Source organism: Anas platyrhynchos, chromosome 3, assembly GCF_047663525.1.
Source record: "Anas platyrhynchos isolate ZD024472 breed Pekin duck chromosome 3, IASCAAS_PekinDuck_T2T, whole genome shotgun sequence".
NCBI lineage: Eukaryota > Metazoa > Chordata > Aves > Anseriformes > Anatidae > Anas > Anas platyrhynchos.
This window is the reverse complement of record NC_092589.1, coordinates 63,753,015-63,773,296: the sequence shown is the minus strand read 5'-3', so window position 1 is coordinate 63,773,296 and position 20,282 is coordinate 63,753,015. Positions and strand designations below refer to the sequence as shown.

Genomic DNA, 20,282 nt, shown 5'->3' with positions numbered 1-20,282 from the left:
CATTACTGAGCAGATGGATCATTACATAGGATCTTAAGCCAAGAAATAAATATTCTAAGTAAGTCACATTTAGAAGATACAAAATATTTAAATAAAGTGTTAAATACCTGTGGAGATTAACGAGGATCCAACTTTTTGGTGTGACAACACACATACCAGAAGACGGAGTGAAAAATGTATAAGGCATTCACATCGTTTCTCTGGTTAATCAAGCTCTCTCAGTCACAATGACTACTTCTACTCAGGAGTCTATGGGCCATAGGAATCCTGTGCATGAATATCTATTTTAGGAGACTGCAGTCAGGTGACTCATGTACCTATTGCTCTTTATCTAGTATTACTCAGACTGTTTCCTGTATTTATCAGTGTTGCAGTTGTTGGGATTTTTAGTACACAAATAATGAGTACAGTAGGTTTTTGCTTTGCTTGCATTTTTAAGTTTGGATACAAAGAAGGTGGTTGATAAAGTGTTTTAGAGAGATAGATAAAGTGTTGTAGAGAGATAGAAAAACCATGGGGTTAGTCTGAAGAACTAGCTCATTACTTCAATGTGAAATTGTAAGCATTTAAATCTATATTTTTAGGAGAATGCCAACTGAAATCATTGCATTGTCTGTACTGTATGGTTTTATGTTTGGCTGTGTTTACAAGGCTGAGTCAGTTTGTTGGTCCCAGAACAACTTCATGAAGTGGTTTGCACTTTGACATTACATCAAAGGCAGTGCTGTTAGAATAGGAATAAACTGAGAGTCTCAAAAAAAAAAAAAAATGTATTCCACTTACATTCTTTGTTATGAGCAAGACACCATTTGGGAAAAGGGTGAATACAGAGCCATTTAGGGAGAGGACTGAATTGAGAAGAACTATAATCTATCTCAGTTGGTGGTTGGGAATGACGGAAGGGAGTTTGTCTCTGAAAAGAAATCTTAAAATGACTTTAAGTATGGTGCTTTTAAGGTATGGCATTTCTGCACTGTTCCATTGGATTCTATAGCTCATGTTTACATGTTCCAACTATCTTCCCTGCAAACTCTGCCCAGAATCTCAGAGTGGAAGTGGATAAATTCTCCCTCTGCATGCAATATTTTCTAGAACTACTAATCAGAAGGAGTTAAATAACCAAAGACTAAAGATATGTCAACTCAATTAGTCAATATTCCTGGACCTGGTTGAGCCAGAGAACAGAGAATACTGAAAATCCTGGGGCAGCAACCACAGATTAAATCAGCGATTATAAGGATATCTTTGGATGTGGAGACTACTTTTCCTAAAATAATGTAGACACAAGCAAAACACAGACTGTGACGTACATGTGGCAGTTGTATTGTGAAGTTCCAGTGTTACAAGCTCAGCCTGCAAGTCTTTTTTTATATCACTGATCTTGCCCGTTTCTGTGTGCTCCTTTCCTGCTTTCATTGTTGCTTTTCCATACATGCCTGTTTTTTGATGTCCAGGTTGCTTTTCTTGTAGTTTTTGGCAATTCTGTTGTGAAACACATAGAAAGCCCTTCTTTTCCTCCAGAGGCTCTTCTTTCCCACCTGTCTTGACTGTTATCAATTAATCACATACAAATTGCTCATGTGGGTCACTTCTTTATTGTTGGAGAAATAGACAAGATTTTTTATATTCAAAAGTGTCATTTTGGTGTATCAAATAGAAATCACGCAGTATAAATAAGACCTCTAAAACCTTCTAACCAAGTAATTCCCAAACAGATATAACTGATATTTCTTACAGAATGGAAATTTATTTGTTCAATATGAACTTGGACTACACGTTAAACATTATTTGTAATATTTGTAATTGATGTTCAAGATAACAATAACAGAAAAGACAAAATAATACATAATTCTGAAACTGTCTTGTTAGATATTTGAAAGTAATAGAAAAATCTCATGATGTTTTTAATAGCTTGACTAAAGTTTTTAATCTTCAGTAGAGTTTTTACTCTGATTGTTTCTCTACCACTGGTCTAGTTGTAAACGCTTTGGAGAAATTCTGGGGACAAAGCTCTCTTTATATAGTCTGAAGGTATTTTCTTGCTTGTGGTTTAAGATTTTAAAGAGAAAACAAAAGTTAAAAATGTCTAGACTGGGCAACAGAACTATTGCAAGCTGTAGCAGGGCGGACACCCAAAGAGGAAAATCCTTCCAATTTAAAAATAGAAACTTGTTCCATCTGTGGATTATCTTTAATCCACTAATGTTTGCACATGGTACTCTACCTACATGCACGAATGGCATATGGACTAGAACGGAGGCATGGATTGACATTGGACTAATTCCCATCCATTTTTATAGTTCTAAACTGAAAAAAAAAAAAAATCCAGAAGAAATGTGTGTGTCTTTCAAACAGATAACACCAGTCAGCTATGGGAACACTAATATTTATGGAGATAGAAATCCATTGAACTCAAAGTGGTCCATGGCTCAGTCCAGCCATCAATGCAGGTTGGTTAATCAACTCTTTGGAATTATCTCTGCTAACTTCAGTACACAGCGCGTTATACTTCATATGGTCTTAATGATCCACTTCTAAAGTCTAAGTCTTTTCAGTACTGTGTATTTACATGTCTAGTTTGTCTCTAAAATTATTTATGTATCCATCATTCACAAAAGACAATCCCATACTTTTGGGAGTCTGAAATGTGCTTCTCATTATATGTGTACTTTCAATATTAAAATGTGCATACAAACTATAAAACTTGCAATGTGTTTTAAAATGTTTGATTAGATCTTGAGGGGACATATTCTTCAGAGGCATCATCTGCTGTGTAAAATTAAGGCAAATGCAACACTGTGCTCCTGTGCAAACACCAATCCAGTCCTGCTCTTCCAAGTAAACTGCAGTTGAAATCCAATTACTAATATTATACTTAAGACGAATTTGCCTCCTAGCAATTTTGCTATTAAGACTTTATTATGGTTAAATAGATACAGCCACTACTGTGATTGGTTTGTTGTTTTTTTGATTACTACTATCCATAGACTAGCACTTCAGCATGGGCCATGTGCAGCTGTGGGATACATAAAAAAGTGACTGTAGGCAGCATTTGCCTTTCATCGTTCCAGCACAGTCACACCATAACCGGATCATTAGTGAAATAAAGAATGGCCTGAAGCTGTCACGGAAAACATTTGGCTGTAGCATTCCTGGAATTTGGGGAATCAACTAAATATTGATGATTGTAAGTCTGCCTGTTTCTGTCTTGAACACCTTCTAGGTGAGAGCTTTAAGATGGAAAGAGATATGCAGAGATATGTGCTCTTCAGGGAGTCTTCTTTGCTAGGGCTTTGCCAGTAAAGACTGCTTTATACTTAAAATGATGTATGCCAGCTAGGGTGACTTTAAAGTTCTGCACTTATGAGAGGCCAGACTCCAGCCTGAGTTACAGTCAATACTTTATAAACTGCAACAGATAACAAGTGGTCTGAAAATATTAAATACAAATCCATTTTTTCTTTTAGGATTTTGCAAGACTGCTGCATTATTGCTCGTATCCTTGTGGTTTATTTGTTTTAAAACAGAAGCAGTGTGTCTAATTGCTTAATAGAAAATGTACATACAAAAGCTAAAAGTGATTATATACAATAGCTAAAAGTCATTACATTGACTTTGCAAACAAATGTAAGATACAAGAGTTATGGTAAGCTAAATATTAGCCTTATGATTAGACAGTTTCTAGCTTCATTTTAATTATGTTGTTAAAGAAATCTTTGAAATTATATAAATACAAGTTCTAAGTTATCTTTTCAAAAATCATCTAGAACTGGATAAATGAAGTTGTCTTTGAACAAGCAGTATGCCAAAATCTGTCCTCCGCAGATCATGGAAATTACTCCAGATCCTGAAAGGAAAAGCATGACTGTTTTGTATTTTTTTATTATTTATTTGCAGTGGAATACAAACATTATAATAAAACTTTAGTCAGCTTTTCTTATTTTTTTAATGGTCTGTTTACTTAAACATTTTGCCCAAGACTTTAACCACCCACATAGAGATCAGTCCTGGTAGTTGCTGATACAAAACCAGTTGCAGGACAAGAGATTTATTTGCTTGTCTCTGTCTTTTAGGAATTTACTACAGCTGTCAATCCATGTTATACATCATAAAAGAAAGAAGAGCAGAAGCCAGCACTTTCTCCCTTAACTGTTTTCCAAGATAACATATACTAGCGCATGACTATATTTCTAATTTTACAGAAAATTAAACATTCTAAAATTTATATTTGCTATTCACTGTAAGAAAATGCGATGACTGAGATTTGTCTTGTCTATCATAGTACCTGTATATAGTGTTTATAAAACTTGTTTCAGAATGTGTCTATTTCATTCCATTGATTGTAAAGAGTACCAAGGAAGACTAGTTAGGCTAACTGTCTTTTTGACACCTGCATTTGATGAAATAGATAGCTTGATTATTCAGGAATTAACATGGCTCATTTCAGCAATGTGAACATATCTGCTGTTTGGTAGGAAGAATAACATAATTTGCGTACATTCTGGTCTTAAAATAGGTGATTTTTTAAGGCAAGTCAAATGTTAGTTTATCAATACCTGCCTGTGTCCTTAAAAGTGTAGATGCAAAGAATATATTTCTTCCTCAAATACTGACAATTCCCAAAGTATTGTGACAACAGACATTTAATAGAAAAAGAAATCATACTGTAAATGCAAATTTTCTAGATTCTAGTGATTTGAACTTTAATTTTACCTAATGCCAGCCACCAGTGTAACATCAAAGGGAATTCAGACATAACTGCAAGGAAAAGAAAAGGAGGAATGTAAGTTTTTAAACAGTAAGTATGAGGATATGCAAATATTGCATTACAGTATATGGTATCTGCTTAGTTATCTTTCAGAGATTACATGCTTTAGATTTATTGAAATTGCAAACTCTTATTGAGGTCCTAATCATTCAAATATTTGGTTATACTGTTGCATGAAAGTGGGTGAGCAATCCCACTGGAAGTCATCTTTAAACATTAAAAGCGTGTGCTAAATTGAAGTTTTAGATTGTAAAATCTCTGAAAAATAAATGGTTTGTTACTACTTAACTGTACAAAGTTTAGTAGAGTGCTTCCATGTTGCTGCAATGCAAATAATTTAACCTGTCTAATGTTTTCAGCTTAATGGGTGATAACAGCACAAGAAAGACAGGCTAGGACTGTGCACTGCGAGTCATCACAGATACCTAGCTCTGCTATGTGTCATGCAGCTACCCTTTTCTCCCGTAACATGACCAATATCCCCACTGTATGATCAATATGAGCCTGTATCAGCCTCCAGAAGAGCCAGCAGGGCTGTTGAAGCACTGAAGGGAGCTAGGAGGCATGCTGCATGCTCTGGCAGTGCAGGTGAACTTTGGCTGGCCATTTGAAAGCAATAATAACAGTTCTGGTGTTGTTTGGAGATCAGTGTGCACCATATGATATGATGATAGAAGATAGTTTACTTCAGAGTTTAAAATTCTGAAATTTTATAAGAAAATTGTTTTGTTTTGTTATTACTATTTTTTTTAATACTCCAACAGATACAGAATCAAGTTTTAAATGTCAGTATTTAAAAACATGGATAAATGAAATGGATGGAAAGTACAGATTAATGTGTTTTTAGCTCCAAGGAAGAATGGACTACACATATATTTAGCAGCAAACCTACTTACCAACTGAGGTTATGATGATATGAATAACAGTAACTGTTACAGCGTAATCCCAAACCCATTCTTCCACAACCAGGGCAAATAGCAGGCCACAAATGAAGAAGGTTATTTCCAGTGAGACTACAAGAACTATAAATGAAAGCAGGATATTTACACCAAGCATAGTTTTGAAAGGCTTTTTTCTCATATTCAAGGGTAATAGCACTAGGAAGTTAAAATCTCTGATACAATGTTATGCAAATTATTTCTGATTAGATCAAATATTACACCGATGGTTTCATTATAAAGTTCATTTCTAATTTTACCACAGACACCTGCATGGGTTGTATCCCAATTTCCCTATAAACTTTCAAATGTTCCATATTTTGTGTAAAAAACATGAGGATGAACAGTGCTCTATGTGTTGCCTAAAAGAGAAATAGTGTGGAAATCCTTCTCAGAGACCATCCATCCAGGATGTGTCTTTGTGTATGGCACTAAATAGACTTCATTGATACTGACATAGGGCAACTTTTTCTCTTCCAAAACAGAACTGTGTGGCTAAGGGGTTACATCCAGCATGAACCTTCACAGTTTTCTCCCTGTCCACTTGTTTGCATCATGCACATGTATCAGTGCAACTTAAAGATGAGACATGCAAGGGGAAAGAGAGCAGAGAGCCTACAAAGCAAGCACAGGCCATCCATGTGGATCTCATAGTGTATAAAACCAGGAGGTCTGGCTTCTCAGTTCTGATAGCAAGGCTGACACAGCTACCATATACAATATGCCAGCTACAATATACAATATACAATATGGACAATAGCTGAGTTCTGTTGCTGAGACACTAAGAAAGCAAGCTGATTGAGGAAGTCCGCCTCACAGGCAAGCTGTGCAGCCTGCAGAAACCACCTAAGCCATCATGGAGCAGAGGAGCTAGGGTGTGGAGGTGCTCCCACTTTTCTGGGAGGTGCAGGTTTCCCCAAAGCCTCGCTTGGCTTGGCTCGCAGGGCACTTTCTTGCCAGCATGGGAGGTAGGACCAAGAGAAACCCTTGTGGGTGAGCCGTCATGTCCTGCTGGGTGGCTACCTGAGCTAGTGGGGCTGAATGGAAAATGCCTGATGTCTCCTCCAGCTACAGCCCTCAGTGCTCGTGTAACGAACAGGCAATAACAGCACACTACTGATTCATAGGATTTTCAATCTAAAGACTTTTCATTTTTCTTTTTAATGTCCCTAGGCATATTGAACTCCCATTTTTAACTGAATTATTTTTTTCATTGTAGTAATGTAATAGCCAACATTACTGTAACTCAGAGTAGAGAGAATGTTATTATTTTTTTCTGTATTTAATTTATACATTTGGCAGCATTTTGTGCCTCTCAATTTTATTATTTTCTTTACACAGTCAATTAGTTCTTAATGTAATATGGATCTTTCATCTTTTCAGTTTAAAAAAATGTAAAAACACCAAGAAAAAGATAAAACCACATGTGGTTAGGAAAACAGAAAATGCGCTTCAAAAATGTAATGTTTGTAATGCATAAATGCTTTCTTTAATTTATTAGATTTAATGTTAATAGTATTCATTTAAATTTTGCCAATAATTCTGTAATTTCAAAAGTAAAAACCATGTATACAGATATAATAAAAGGCAGCGTACACAGATAAAACACAGATAGTATACAGATGCTCTGTATACTTTTCCACAAAACTGGGCCAGTAACAATAGCTCAGTTCTGAGCTGAGACTCCCATTTTTATTTTGACATTATCTTTTAAAGACATCATTCTGTTTTTAACAGGCACGAGTGAGACCCCTAAACAAACTAATTCACCTTTGCAACACCATTCAGAGAGCTCAGGTGTGTCTCTGTGCCCATAGATTTAAACAGATCCTTCTAAGTTTTGCTACTCCATGTTACTTCATCAGGTGGACAAAAAGCGAGATTGAATATTACCAAATTGCATGATGTATCAACTGTCTTTGGCACCTTATAAGCATGCTGCATCAAATTACCTGATACAATTCTGGAACAGAAAAATCATATTGAGATATGGTAATTACATTAGAGCCTTGAAAAGTAATTTTAATCGAATATGATTTAAATTTTCTTTTTCCATTGCTACAAATGGGATATTTTTTTCATCTGAAAACCGTATTGTCAATGTACAAATATACATAAATTTTTATCACTCTTTTTAACATGTTCAACTGAACACTTTACTTTTGCGCAGTTCTAATTACAGGTAATGTGGTTTGCCTTTGTAAAATAGATTACAAGTCTGAGAAAAATTTCATCTGTGCATGTAATTTAAGAATGACAGTTTAGGAAAGTGAAATTATTTTGAAAGCTTCAGATGATACTGCAGGAATTTGTATTAGGATATATAAAGGTATGTTTAGGAACTGAATTACAATCAAACTCTGAAATTTTAATGCCCGCTATATTACTAAAAGGGCTCTAAAATATTGTCAATAAGGAAAATGAGTTTACATCCAGATTTAATCTATTTTCTTGGCTGGGGAAAAAAAAAAAAAAATAGATTACCTAAATAATGTGGGTTAAACCATGATGGATTTGTCTTAAAATCAAAAGGTGCCAAACCATCCAACATTTGAATCCTGGGGAAATAGAATAAATAAATTTAACCATAAATTTTCAATAATGCCTTAGTGATTGCATAACATATTATAGGTGCTTTTAAATAAGATTCCAAATGGAATATTCACATTTCATTCATGTTATGGTCTTGCCCTTGCACACGGTTTCTGTGATCTCCTCTCCATATTTTTACTTAAAATGCCTGACACTATACATGCCAGTCAATAGCTTCCTAAGGGAAAATAATTTATATTTCTTATTGACTATAAAATCTTTCCTTTTAAATTTTTCATGTCATATTTTCTTTTAAGTTTATTTATTTACAAGTGCAAGGAAGTATATTAGAGCCAGCATTTTATATTTACTTTTGAGTATTATTTACTTCATGCATTTAAATGAAGGTTCGGGTGTAACAATATAACTGAATTTGAAAAATGTGTTCACAGAATAATGGGCTGGATGCCTCCAGTCTGGATGTCTCCTCTCCAGAGTCATTGTTCTACTCACTATATCCATCTGTAACATGCAGTCATAGTAAAGACATGGAAATCTTACTTGAATACTGCAAAGCCAATGGAAAGGACTACATAATACACGGTGTAGAAAACTGCCATGCATATCAACAGGTTCAACAGAACAACCTGCAAAAGGGAAAAAGAGAATAAAACCTAATGCTGTGTGTTTACATTTACAAAAATAATTCCAGATGTAATTTGTAAGAATTCAGGGAATAAGAAGCACATTTGAGAGTTTCAGATCATTCAGATGTGTAACTAGCCTAATTTTTAACTTAAAAGAAATGCCATCCTTGTAATTATGTTGAAACTATAGAAAAATAAAATGTAGAAAATTGTAAAGGCGTGATTGTTGTTTTCTAGCCTCTAGAAAGTATGTCATTCCAGTGTTTACATTCAAAGGTAGGGATATAGGCAACTTAAATGAGGATAACTTAAATGAGGATAACGAGGGATAGCTGTTAAACACCTTTCAAAACTCAGTTACTTGTGAATATCTTTTAAATTAACTCCAACTCCAAATTTAAAAAATGTGCATAAAAATATGAGTTTCAGAAAGTACCACTATCTTATTATCAAACATTGGGTCTTTAAAATAAGAAACATTATAAAAAGAATTACACAAAGAATTTGTGCTTCCTAAGGTATCGTGGCATCATTATTTCTTTCATTCCGTTGAAGTATCTTCACTTCTGACCTGACGCTTCAGAAGTAATGCATCCAGAGGAAAAAATGTGAGCCTTCGCCTGATAATGTTCCTAAAATGCCTTCAGATACTTTCTTTTCAAGTGAAGCATAATTCACATCCGTGCTCATCTAAGCTGGCTTCCTGAATTATGCAGGCCCTAGGAGTTATATTAATTCCTACAGTTATAATGTAAAATTATGTTTTGAAGTTTAATATACTTTGGTAATAACAATACAGTCTTGCTAATGCATAACACTGGCATTTTTGTTTTCTCTGATGATAAAATGACATTCCAGATGATTATTTGTGCTTCTGTTGTTGAATCACAGAATCACAGAATCTCTAGGTTGGAAGAGACCTCAAGATCATCGAGTCCAACCTCTGACCTAACACTAACAGTCCCCACTAAACCATATCCCTAAGTTCTACATCTAAACGTCTTTTGAAGACTTCCAGGGATGGTGACTCAACCACCTCCCTGGGCAGCCTGTTCCAATGTCTAACAACCCTTTCAGTAAAGAAATTCTTCCTAACATCTAACCTAAAACTCCCCTGGCGCAACTTTAGCCCATTCCCCCTCGTCCTGTCACCAGGCACATGGGAGAACAGGCCAACCCCCATCTCGCTAGAGCCTCCTTTAATATACTTATACAGAGTGATAAGGTCACCCCTGAGCCTCCTTTTCTCTAGGCTGAACAAGCCCAGCTCCTTCAGCCGCTCCTCATAGGACTTGCTCTCCAGGCCCCTCACCAGCTTCGTCGCCCTTCTCTGGACCCGCTCAAGCACCTCGATGTCCTTCTTGTAGCGAGGGGCCCAGAACTGAACACAGTACTCGAAGTGCGGCCTCACCAGAGCCGAGTACAGGGGGACGATCACCTCCCTAGCCCTGCTGGTCACAGTGTTTCTGATACAAGCCAGGATGCCGTTGGCCTTCTTGGCCACCTGAGCATACTGCTGGCTCATATTCAGCCGACTGTCCACCATCACTCCCAGGTCCTTCTCTGCCTGGCAGCTCTCCAGCCATTCCTCTCCCAGCCTGTAGCTCTTCTTGGGGTTATTGCGCCCCAGGTGCAGGACCCGGCACTTGGCCTTGTTAAACTTCATACAGTTGACCTCAGCCCATCGGTGCAGCCTATCCAGATCCTCCTGCAGAGCCTTCCTACCCTCAAGCAGATCGACACACGCACCTAGCTTGGTGTCATCTGCAAACTTACTGAGGGTGCACTCAATGCCCTCATCCAGATCATTGATGAAGATGTTAAAGAGGACCGGCCCCAGCACCGAGCCCTGGGGGACGCCACTAGTGACTGGCCTCCAACTGGACTTGGCTCCATTTACCACAACTCTCTGGGCCCGGCTATCCAGCCAGTTTCTAACCCAACGAAGCGTGCGCCAGTCCAAGCCAAGAGCAGCCAGTTTCTTGAGGAGAATGCTGTGGGAAACGGTGTCAAAAGCCTTGCTGAAGTCAAGGTAGACCACATCCACAGCCTTTCCCTCGTCCACCCAGCGCGTCACTTTGTCGTAGAAGGAGATCAGGTTCGTCAAGCAGGATCTGCCTTCCATAAACCCATGCTGACTGGGCCTGATCGCCTGCTTGCCCTTCAAGTGCCGCATGATGACTCCCAAGAGGATCTGCTCCATGAGCTTCCCTGGTACTGAGGTCAAACTGACCGGCCTGTAGTTCCCCGGGTCTGCCCTCCGGCCCTTCTTGTAGATGGGCGTCACGTTTGCTAGCCGCCAGTCAGCTGGGACCTCCCCCGATAGCCAGGACTGCTGATAAATGATGGATAGGGGCTTGGCCAGCTCCTCTGCCAGTTCTCTCAGTACTCTTGGGTGGATCCCATCCGGCCCCATCGACTTGTGCACATCCAAGTGCCGTAGCAGGTCACCAACCAGTTCTTCGTGGATGGTGAGGGTTGTTGATTTTTTTTTTTGATGGGTTGTTGTTTTTTTTTGTTTGGTTTGGTTTGGTTTGGTTTGGTTTGGTTTGGTTTGGTTTGGTTTGGTTTGGTTTGGTTTGGTTTGGTTTGGTTGAATGGTTGTTTTTTGTAGTTTGTTTGTTTTGTTTTGTTTTGTTTTTCTCTGTAGGGAAATAACACATATAATGAACACATAAAATGATTTAAAATTTTTCTTGCCCATTCTCCAGTTTGGCTACCAAATTGTTGAAACTAGCAATGGTGTTTACCTGACTCATTTGGTTAAGACCTCCATAGATCTCCGACATATGAAGCATTTTAAGTTTTATTGAAAATGCAATGTTGACTGTTATTCCTATATATAGGAATATATATTGTATATATATTCTATATTATTATATAGATAATATACATGTATATATTATATATAGATAATATACATATATATATTATATATATGTTCTATAGAATATATATAAAGGCTAGATTTTGACCATCTAGCCTTAGCCATCAGGCCTTTTGTGTTGTTTTACCTATTCCACTTGAGTATGAATACTATAGGAAATTTATCTTTGAATTGCTTCCTGTACTCTTAAGGGTGAGGAAACCACTGCAAAATGCTTCTTCCTATGTAAGGTTCTGTATCTGCTGCAGCTTATCCTTTTCATCGGTATTTGTGGTTTTGCCTCGTCTTCCATATTTGTTCAATTTTTCCTCTATTATATTTTTTAACCTTCCATTCTTTAATTGTATTATTAAGCTTACATTTTGTTCACCTATTCACTTCATGTTTCCTTATTTGATGCTGCTAGTATGTCCTATTTCATACTACATCTTTTATGATCCTGTATATTCTCACTTTAACCGAACTTTCCCTTATTATAAAATTTGAAGACGTGATGAAATCCTGGTGCCTTGTCCCACAGCAGTACTCTCTTATTAGCTATTCTTTCACCTTTTCATACTCTTGAGGTTGAGCTAAACTTAACATGTAATGATAAACCCTCTTTCATTGTACTTTGTTGTTTTTTGTTGTTGTTGTTATTGTTTTGTGGTTTTGTTTGTTTGTTTTGTTTGTGTATTTTTTATTGTTTGTTTGTTTCTTTGTGTTTTTTATTTGTTTGTTTGTTTGTTTGAGACATACAGACAATAGTAGTATAATTTCTCTTTATGGTAATCCTGTTCTTCTTTAGAGAAAAACTGAACATGGACACTATTAACAGCAACACTCCCCACAATAAAACTGTACTGATGACCCATAATAAGATCATCGTGGTCATTCTGATCTCTTACCAGTCATTCTGGTGCCTCAGTTGCCAGTAATTATTTTGCAGAAGCTAAATCTGTATTTCGTTTCAGCTTTTAAATGTCCCTCCATCATTTTCCACTTTACTTCAAAGTAAAAGCTGAGTGGCAGAAAATGCATTCTTAAGAATGCATTAGCTTGATTTGGATAGCATTTATTCAAGATGTCTGTACCCTGTGTTTGATGGCCTGTCCTACCTAAAAGAATTCAAACTTACAGCTTCCACTTTCAAGAAAAAAGCTGTATCCCACTTTTGATTGCATATATACTAGTAGATTTCACAATGACTAACTAGACAAAGTAATTTTTCCCCTTCAATAGAAATTACAGCATTAACAGTCTTAGTTCTGCAGTGGACGTTTTAATCATGGTCTCGATATTTAAAAAGAGGACACTGCCACAGAAAGACGGTGTTACATAAAATACTTCTAGGCACATCAAAAAAATGTACCATTCTGGTCCAAAATTCCATTTAGACCACTTTACAATAGCCATATGTGTAAACTGGGGGAAGTAGTATAAGGACGTGGGAAGTACAAGTAATATTTCTTTCCAGGGATGGATGTTTTAAAATCTTAAAACCTTTTAAAACCATAGATTGCATCCACATCACAGTGTTTTGAAGACCTTAATGGTCTTTCTTCCACTACTTTTTCAATTTGCTTTCATTTTCCTGAATACTTTCTGAAAAAAAGTACCACAACTTAATTCTGGGTGTTGTGAGAAAATACCTTGGGGTGGGGTGGGGCTTTAAACCTATTGAATGATAGTTTTAATGACTGGCTTGTGAAATGTCCTCTAATTCTTACGTTATCAGAAATAGTGAATTTTTCATTCCCTACTTATATTTTCTGTTATCCCTAATTGTTTCTGTCTCTATACTGTCCTATGTGTCAGATACCTAAGGAGAAAAGTTCTCATCTACTAAGTCCCTCCAGATACAAAATCTATACTATATCAGTGATTGCTATTGTTGTCTTTGCACTTTTTCTAGTGCTATATTCTCTTTGTAAAAAGATGTAACTAGATCAACTTTCAACTTCCTCTTCTATTAACAGGTTTTAAATTTTGTCAAGGTACAGCAAATGATTTATTTTGAAAGTAGCAGTGACAGTTTTCATTGCCTGAGAGCAATGTCATACTGCAATAATGATCTAACAAGAATGTAATTACTATAGTGATTCTATTATTAAGTAAATTTGGACACGTAAATATGGGTCCTAAGCCTGAAAATTTATGTATGTCAAGATTTCCTGTTGAATTTCCCCAGAGATCAAATTTAGCTCAGTTCCAGAGATGGAATTGAGCTGATATCAAGTCTGAAAGTTATGTTTTACAGAAATTCTTGTCTATGCTAGTCAAAAATAAATTTAAAATAGAAAAATGAAGACTATGGTGAAAAATTACAAATACAGATATTCATTCAAAAGTAAATTCTTGAAAAGTAACCCTGTATAAATTAAACAGACCATAGTGAACTGTACATAATTTTTCAGTGTATCAAAATGGCAAGCAGAGATTATGAATTGAGTATAGTAAAGCACTGTATCAAAGCAAAAGAAGCCAGTGTTTCTGTCTTTGATATGTGACACAATGAAACTGAATTTAAGAAAGAATAGGTAAAAACTATTAGGATAATAGAAGTCCTTTTTTGAAGAAAGGTAAAAGAAGTCATGTGTGCAGTTTGGCAACAGGGACTGAGGTAGGGAAAATAGTTGCATATTTATAACTAAAAAGGAAAATGAAGTATTTGGAGAAGTAAGATGAAAGAAATTAAAAGCAAACCAAACATAAAGAAATTATAAGATGCTGCAAAGTATCAAAAATCATTTCCATTTTGTACTGTTTGAAAGACACTTGCTCTTTTTATTTATTTGCTTTTCTTCAAGAATTTTCATCAAAATTGGTTATTGAATAGTTCTATGCCCTCATCCTTACTATGGATTTTGAGGATAAAGTTGGAAAAAGTTCTTGACAAGTGATTCACAAACAACAAAGGCAAGAAAAAAAAAAGAAAAAAAAAAAAAAGGGATATTTTTTTTGAAATCCTCATTTTTAAATAAAAGTCAGTTTTAAGCCAAGATTTCAGAGAAAAATATAAAACATAGACAACTTGTAAATCCAATTTTCATTTTGATGTAACTTGTTATATGTTGGTAAAAGCTATAGATGAACGTTAGCTCATGCTATCTCAGTTTTATGAGTTTCTCTTGCCATACTGTGACAGAAAACAAGCCCCCAAGGCTTTGGGATTTAAGCTGGGAGAATATGAAGCAAAATAAGGAAGAGGCATTACCCTTAAACACAGCACTTGGGAAGATAAAGTGACAACCAGTTTGGAGTCAGCATTTAAAAAAAATATGTTAAAAAATGAAGGTGCAGAGAAGAACCACAAAAGAGAGCTGATGGCTAGAAATGTTTTGTTGTTGTTGTTGTTGTTTTGTGTTTTGTTTTGTTTTGTTTTGTTTTTCATTAGGACTACAGCTCTAAAGAGGTCAATCTGTTTAGCTCTGAGGGCTGATTTGATTATGATGGATAAGTTCCTTTGCAGGCGGAAAATACCAGGTATTAGGGGCTCTTTAATCCATCAGAAAAGCCACATGAAGTAAACAACTTCAAGTTATAGCTGGACAAATTCAAAAGATGCATTCAAGACATTTTCAACTGTAAAGGCAATTAGCCAATGGAACAAACTGTCTTTGGAAATAATGGATTCTTCAAAGCAAAACCAGGTGCCTCTCTGGATGAAGCTTCACTCAAATATCTCTATTGTTCAATTCTGGCCATAGGTCTTTGAATGGCTGTGTGGTAGATATATTTACAGAACCATCTGACACTTACAGATGTATGGATACTGCAAATTTACTAACCATTTATATTACTTTTATTTTGCTAGATATTGAAAAGTGAAACTACATCACTGCATTTATCACTCACAGTTGCAAGGAGGCAATATTCTATTTCTAATGCAACAGAAGAGAAACCCATCATGCCTGTACAAACTGATATTTGACAATTTATTCTATGTTTTTTCTCTACATCAAAAGAAAGCAAAACAAAAACTGAGAACATTTAATCTGTTGTCAACCAGTTTTATCTGAGAGGAAAACACAGCTCTCCTTTTTTCAATATCTTTATCGTAAATGACAATTGGCCAAATAAACTGTTTCATTCATTCTTTTGGATCATGGTGTACCCCATGGCCAGTGGGGTACAGTTCATTGACTGCAATGTTACATGCAAGTTTAGTAGCCATGCTGTACCTCACCCCCTGAAAGTATCCCTAAATCTTGGGCACTTTTTTTGTTGGGAATCATTTTTATCCCATTTCTCTGAGCAGATGCGCATTTCCTGGAATTCTCCTTTATCTGCCTCCTTTAAGCCTTATCTGCTCCAGATGCAGATTTGTACTGTAATAAAAGTGGTGAGACAGGACTAAAGGGAAAATAACAAAGCTGAAGGAAGGCTGTGAGCTGATGGCCTGGTGACCTCTAATTACAGTAGGTGAATTCCTGGCCTCTCTTGAAGTCAGGGCTAAACTTGCATTGGCTTCAAAGGCCCAAGATTTTTCTCTTTATACGCAGAATATTCTAAGTTCCTGTCTAATGTAATGAGGTATTAGCTTGCTTTGCTCACTTGAGTACAGCTAAAGAAAGGCATGCAGTGCAGTGCTAAGAATATACTCAAATTAATAACACAAAAATAGAAACTTTTTGAAAAATTTCCATTTCTATAACATTCAACTTCTTTTCCTTTCCTGAAATTTATATATATATATTTAAAACTCAAAATATATTTTATTTTCAAACTATTTTTTCCCTTTGTAACCCCTCAAATATTTCAAAGTGGAAAACATGAGTTAAAAACTACAGGGTCATTTATTATATGCTAAAACAATTTAAAGAAAGAATGTTAGGAATACCCTGGTATCATTAAATTTTTGATTTTATTAGGCAATTCCAAGAATTAGATCTCATAAATGCAGCTACAGCACATATTCTTAAATCCTTCTTGTAAGGTGTACTTTGCAGTACTTACTACCAGACCAATAATAAGCTCTCCCGTTCTTTTTGCTTTTTAGGAAGCGAACATTGAATAATACTCTGTAAGAATGAAAGCAATTGCTTTTTAAAGACCTGCAGTAGCTACCTAATACTCTAAATACTACCCAGTGACATACAGCACTACACAAACTCAATTCCCTTTACCTTGGTTTCAGCAGTTTTGACCTTGAGAGCCATGGACACATGATGAGTGAGAGGAAGTGATGTTGCTATATTCCTTATGTCAATATCAGTCAGAAGAAGCAGCTGTTTTTCACCCCAAAAAACATTCTTATAGGTGAGCATAGGACAGAGTGAGGTAGGTTGATTGGATTAAACTGAATTGAGACAGAAGCCATCTGTGAGCTAACTGTAAGCGGCTGAAGACCAAACAGAAAATCCTACTCACTCATTTAATGATCATACTTTTGTACCTATGGTCAACTAAAGCATATCTATAATACAAGTTGGCCATTTAGAGACAAAACTCTGTATTCTATTTTCTACCTTCTGTTTGTTGTTTGTTGTTTTTTTTTCAGCATTCATTTAATCACCACTCCTTGGGTTTATTACACCTTCCTACATTTAATTAGTTTTACAATTTCTAACATTAATTCTGTTGACTGTACATGTAGAACAGTACATTCTTCACATTGTTCCTGTTAGCATTTTTATTCTATCACTTTATTACATCATGTATAATTCACATTAAATTAGGTATAATTAGGTTAAGAAACGACAGACTTATGTTATGACTCTTCTCCTTTTCCTGAATCATTTTTTTTTCCTTTAGTAGAATGAAATTTAGCATGCTCTAAATCAGATCCACCTTCTACTAAGCAGTTCCTTAATGGATTTGGATTTGACTTTTTACAGACATGTTATGATTCACTATGCTGCATTACATAGAAAAAGAGCTAATATAAGGGAGTATTTCTGAAACTGAATGAAGAATGATTTATTTATTTATTTACTTTGTTATCACCAACATAATCTGAGCAAGTTTCTTTTTTTTATGTTTTTTTTAATTGTACAAAATTAATACTATCTGCTTTAGGATGTCATCTGTAGTCAGCTAAACAAGAGCTTCTGCTCATGAATTGGATAGTTCCAGATTGTGAATACTGTCAGGGAAATTACAGGTAGTATCCTGTGAAATTTCTTCCTGTGCAAAATGCTAGCACAGAAGTCTGTGCATCAGTTAAATAGTATTTTGATAGCTGAAGTGATGTCAAAGGAATAGAATGAAACAACAATAACAACAAAATTAATTTGTTTAAATTGTTGCAATAGTCACAAGTAGCAAATTAATGAAGAGATATGTTAGCAATTTTTATTAATTAAAAAATGTTTGAAAATGAACAAAAGGTTCTATTCAAAGAGTATCATGTCTATCCAAAAAGATCAACTGAAAACATTTGTGACATAAAATTTGCATAAAGATTTGCAGTAACCACGAGTAGCAATCTAATTGAAAAAATAATGGATTGCATTAATCTAATACCATTAATAAATATAATATTTCACTGACATGTTCACAAAGAGTCAATTTAATCAGACGAAGTTTGAGGATAGAACTAAAGTCACTGAGTTTGACTGAAATGTAATGGAAGCTATAGACATGGATTTACTGAGGAGATTGAGTGCTTCTTCCTGTTCCTATTGTGAAGCTGAACATTTTAAATACTCTGAGAGAGAGGATAGGATTTCTGTTGCAACCTTGCTTACAAGCATGGAAACAACTGAATTGTAGTAACAACAAACAGCAGCAAATCATAACTGGGAATGACAGAAACCGTGTGATCCAAAATACTGACTGGAAAGTCAATAATGAATGGCAATGGAAGAGATATTGTGTTGCTGTTAGCAAAATGTTGAGATAATGGAATAATCATTTTGGTATTCTTTTTCTTATCTTCTTTTTTACTAGGTCAGCTATAGGAAATATGACAATTCCTATTCAGCACGGAGAGACAGAAGACAAGTTTTAACACAGGTTAAACTAAATGATCTATTTTGGTTTCAACTAGCCCTGTTTTTTTTTTATTATTATTATTTTTAATTACAGACTGTTTTCTGAAGCATTGCAGTGCAGATTGTTATTCATGATATGAGGAAAAATAGTACGACATTAATTTTTAACCCCTGGAGTTTGTGCTGTTTTGTGTTACGGAAACACCCAGGAAAAAGTTACTTCAGTAGCTTATCCTCACACGTTTGAGAATTGTTAATAAACACTGTTATTTGGGATTTGGTTGTACCCATGTACTTCTTTCATATGAATATGGACATGGCTTAACGAATAGTGATCAAAGCATAACTGCAGACAATTGCAGAACAGGGAATAATTGCAGAGAGCTTTTGAAAGTGAAATTAAGTATATTTCTATAAGGCAGTATCTCTTTCAAGTAACTGATAATGGCACTTCATATTACCCAGGCACTACCTACTTTCTATTTATTACCTGGGGCAAAACAAAATATATTTTGTAATAATGAACTGTGAGAAAATTTATAAATGCTTAGTGCTTAGTTTGCTGTCTAAGCTCATTGTTTACATTAAAAAAAAAAAAAAAAGTTCCCATGGAAATCCACAATTTATAATGCAAATATAATTGCAAAAAAAAATAATTAACAAAAATTTGAATAAATATATCATATAGAAATATTGCACAAGTATCTCTCATGGAAGTTAACAGGTGATTTATGTTGCTATTACACCGATTGTGGGCTCTAAAATACACTTCCCCATTAAGATACATAGCCAGACCCAGAAATGCAGTTCTTAGGTTATTTGAAACAATGAAAAAAATTAGAATTGGGGAAATTACTGAAATCCAAAGTATGTTGATTCATTACCCAGCAATCCTAAAGAAAATGCAGAGATCAACCAAATGGATGCTCTCTACATTCTGTGGTGAGAGATGACATCAAAACGTGTGTACTCTGTCTCCATCTGCTGATGGGAGGAACTTTTCTTAAACTGTGGAGGAGGAAGAGCTTTGGAAATAGTAAGTGGCCACTACCTTTATTGTTTTACTATAGTGACTGCAAGACTATAAAGACTATGAAGTGAAGACAATTTGATGAAAATACATATTTTAAAAACAAAAAATCACTTACATTTATTGACTTACATTGTATTACAACTGTTGTAAATATAAGTTTATTGTATCTTGAGAAAGACACAACCCATGCATAGGTCAATGTTGATCATATATGTACTATACAGCCTTAATATGACAGCTTGGTTTCCAAGCTTGGAAGCAGAGAATTCTGTGAGTTCTAGGCTCTACCTCTTTGAGGATCCAAACAATTAGGTTCTTTCCTTCTTTCGCCTTGGCTGCAGATGGATAAATTTTGAGGGATCTTTGAGGGATAAATTTTGAGAGATCTGAGAATTCAGTGGACGTAGGAAGGTACTTCGGATGGACCAGTCTATTACTAGTTTCAAAGTTTGTCAGATTGCCTTTAACAATGCCCTCCTTCCTGATAACAGCATGTAAATGAACTTTTAGCTCCTGAAAAGTTGTCTTCTTGCATTTCAGCATAAAAGGTCACAAACTCT

At 35.6% G+C, this 20,282-nt stretch overlaps 1 protein-coding gene across 1 annotated transcript; it reads right to left on the bottom strand.

The window, feature by feature from the left end:
• Positions 1-1,630: 1,630 nt before the first annotated feature.
• TMEM244 (transmembrane protein 244) lies at positions 1,631-16,913 on the bottom strand. The gene is made up of 6 exons (XM_072035118.1): positions 16,881-16,913; positions 8,800-8,885; positions 8,191-8,264; positions 5,665-5,790; positions 4,714-4,758; positions 1,631-3,847 (listed from the first exon to the last, which is right to left on the bottom strand). Exons 1-6 carry the CDS (start codon positions 16,911-16,913, stop codon positions 3,753-3,755), a joined length of 459 nt encoding a protein of 152 aa, XP_071891219.1. The 3' UTR covers positions 1,631-3,752.
• Positions 16,914-20,282: the final 3,369 nt, after the last annotated feature.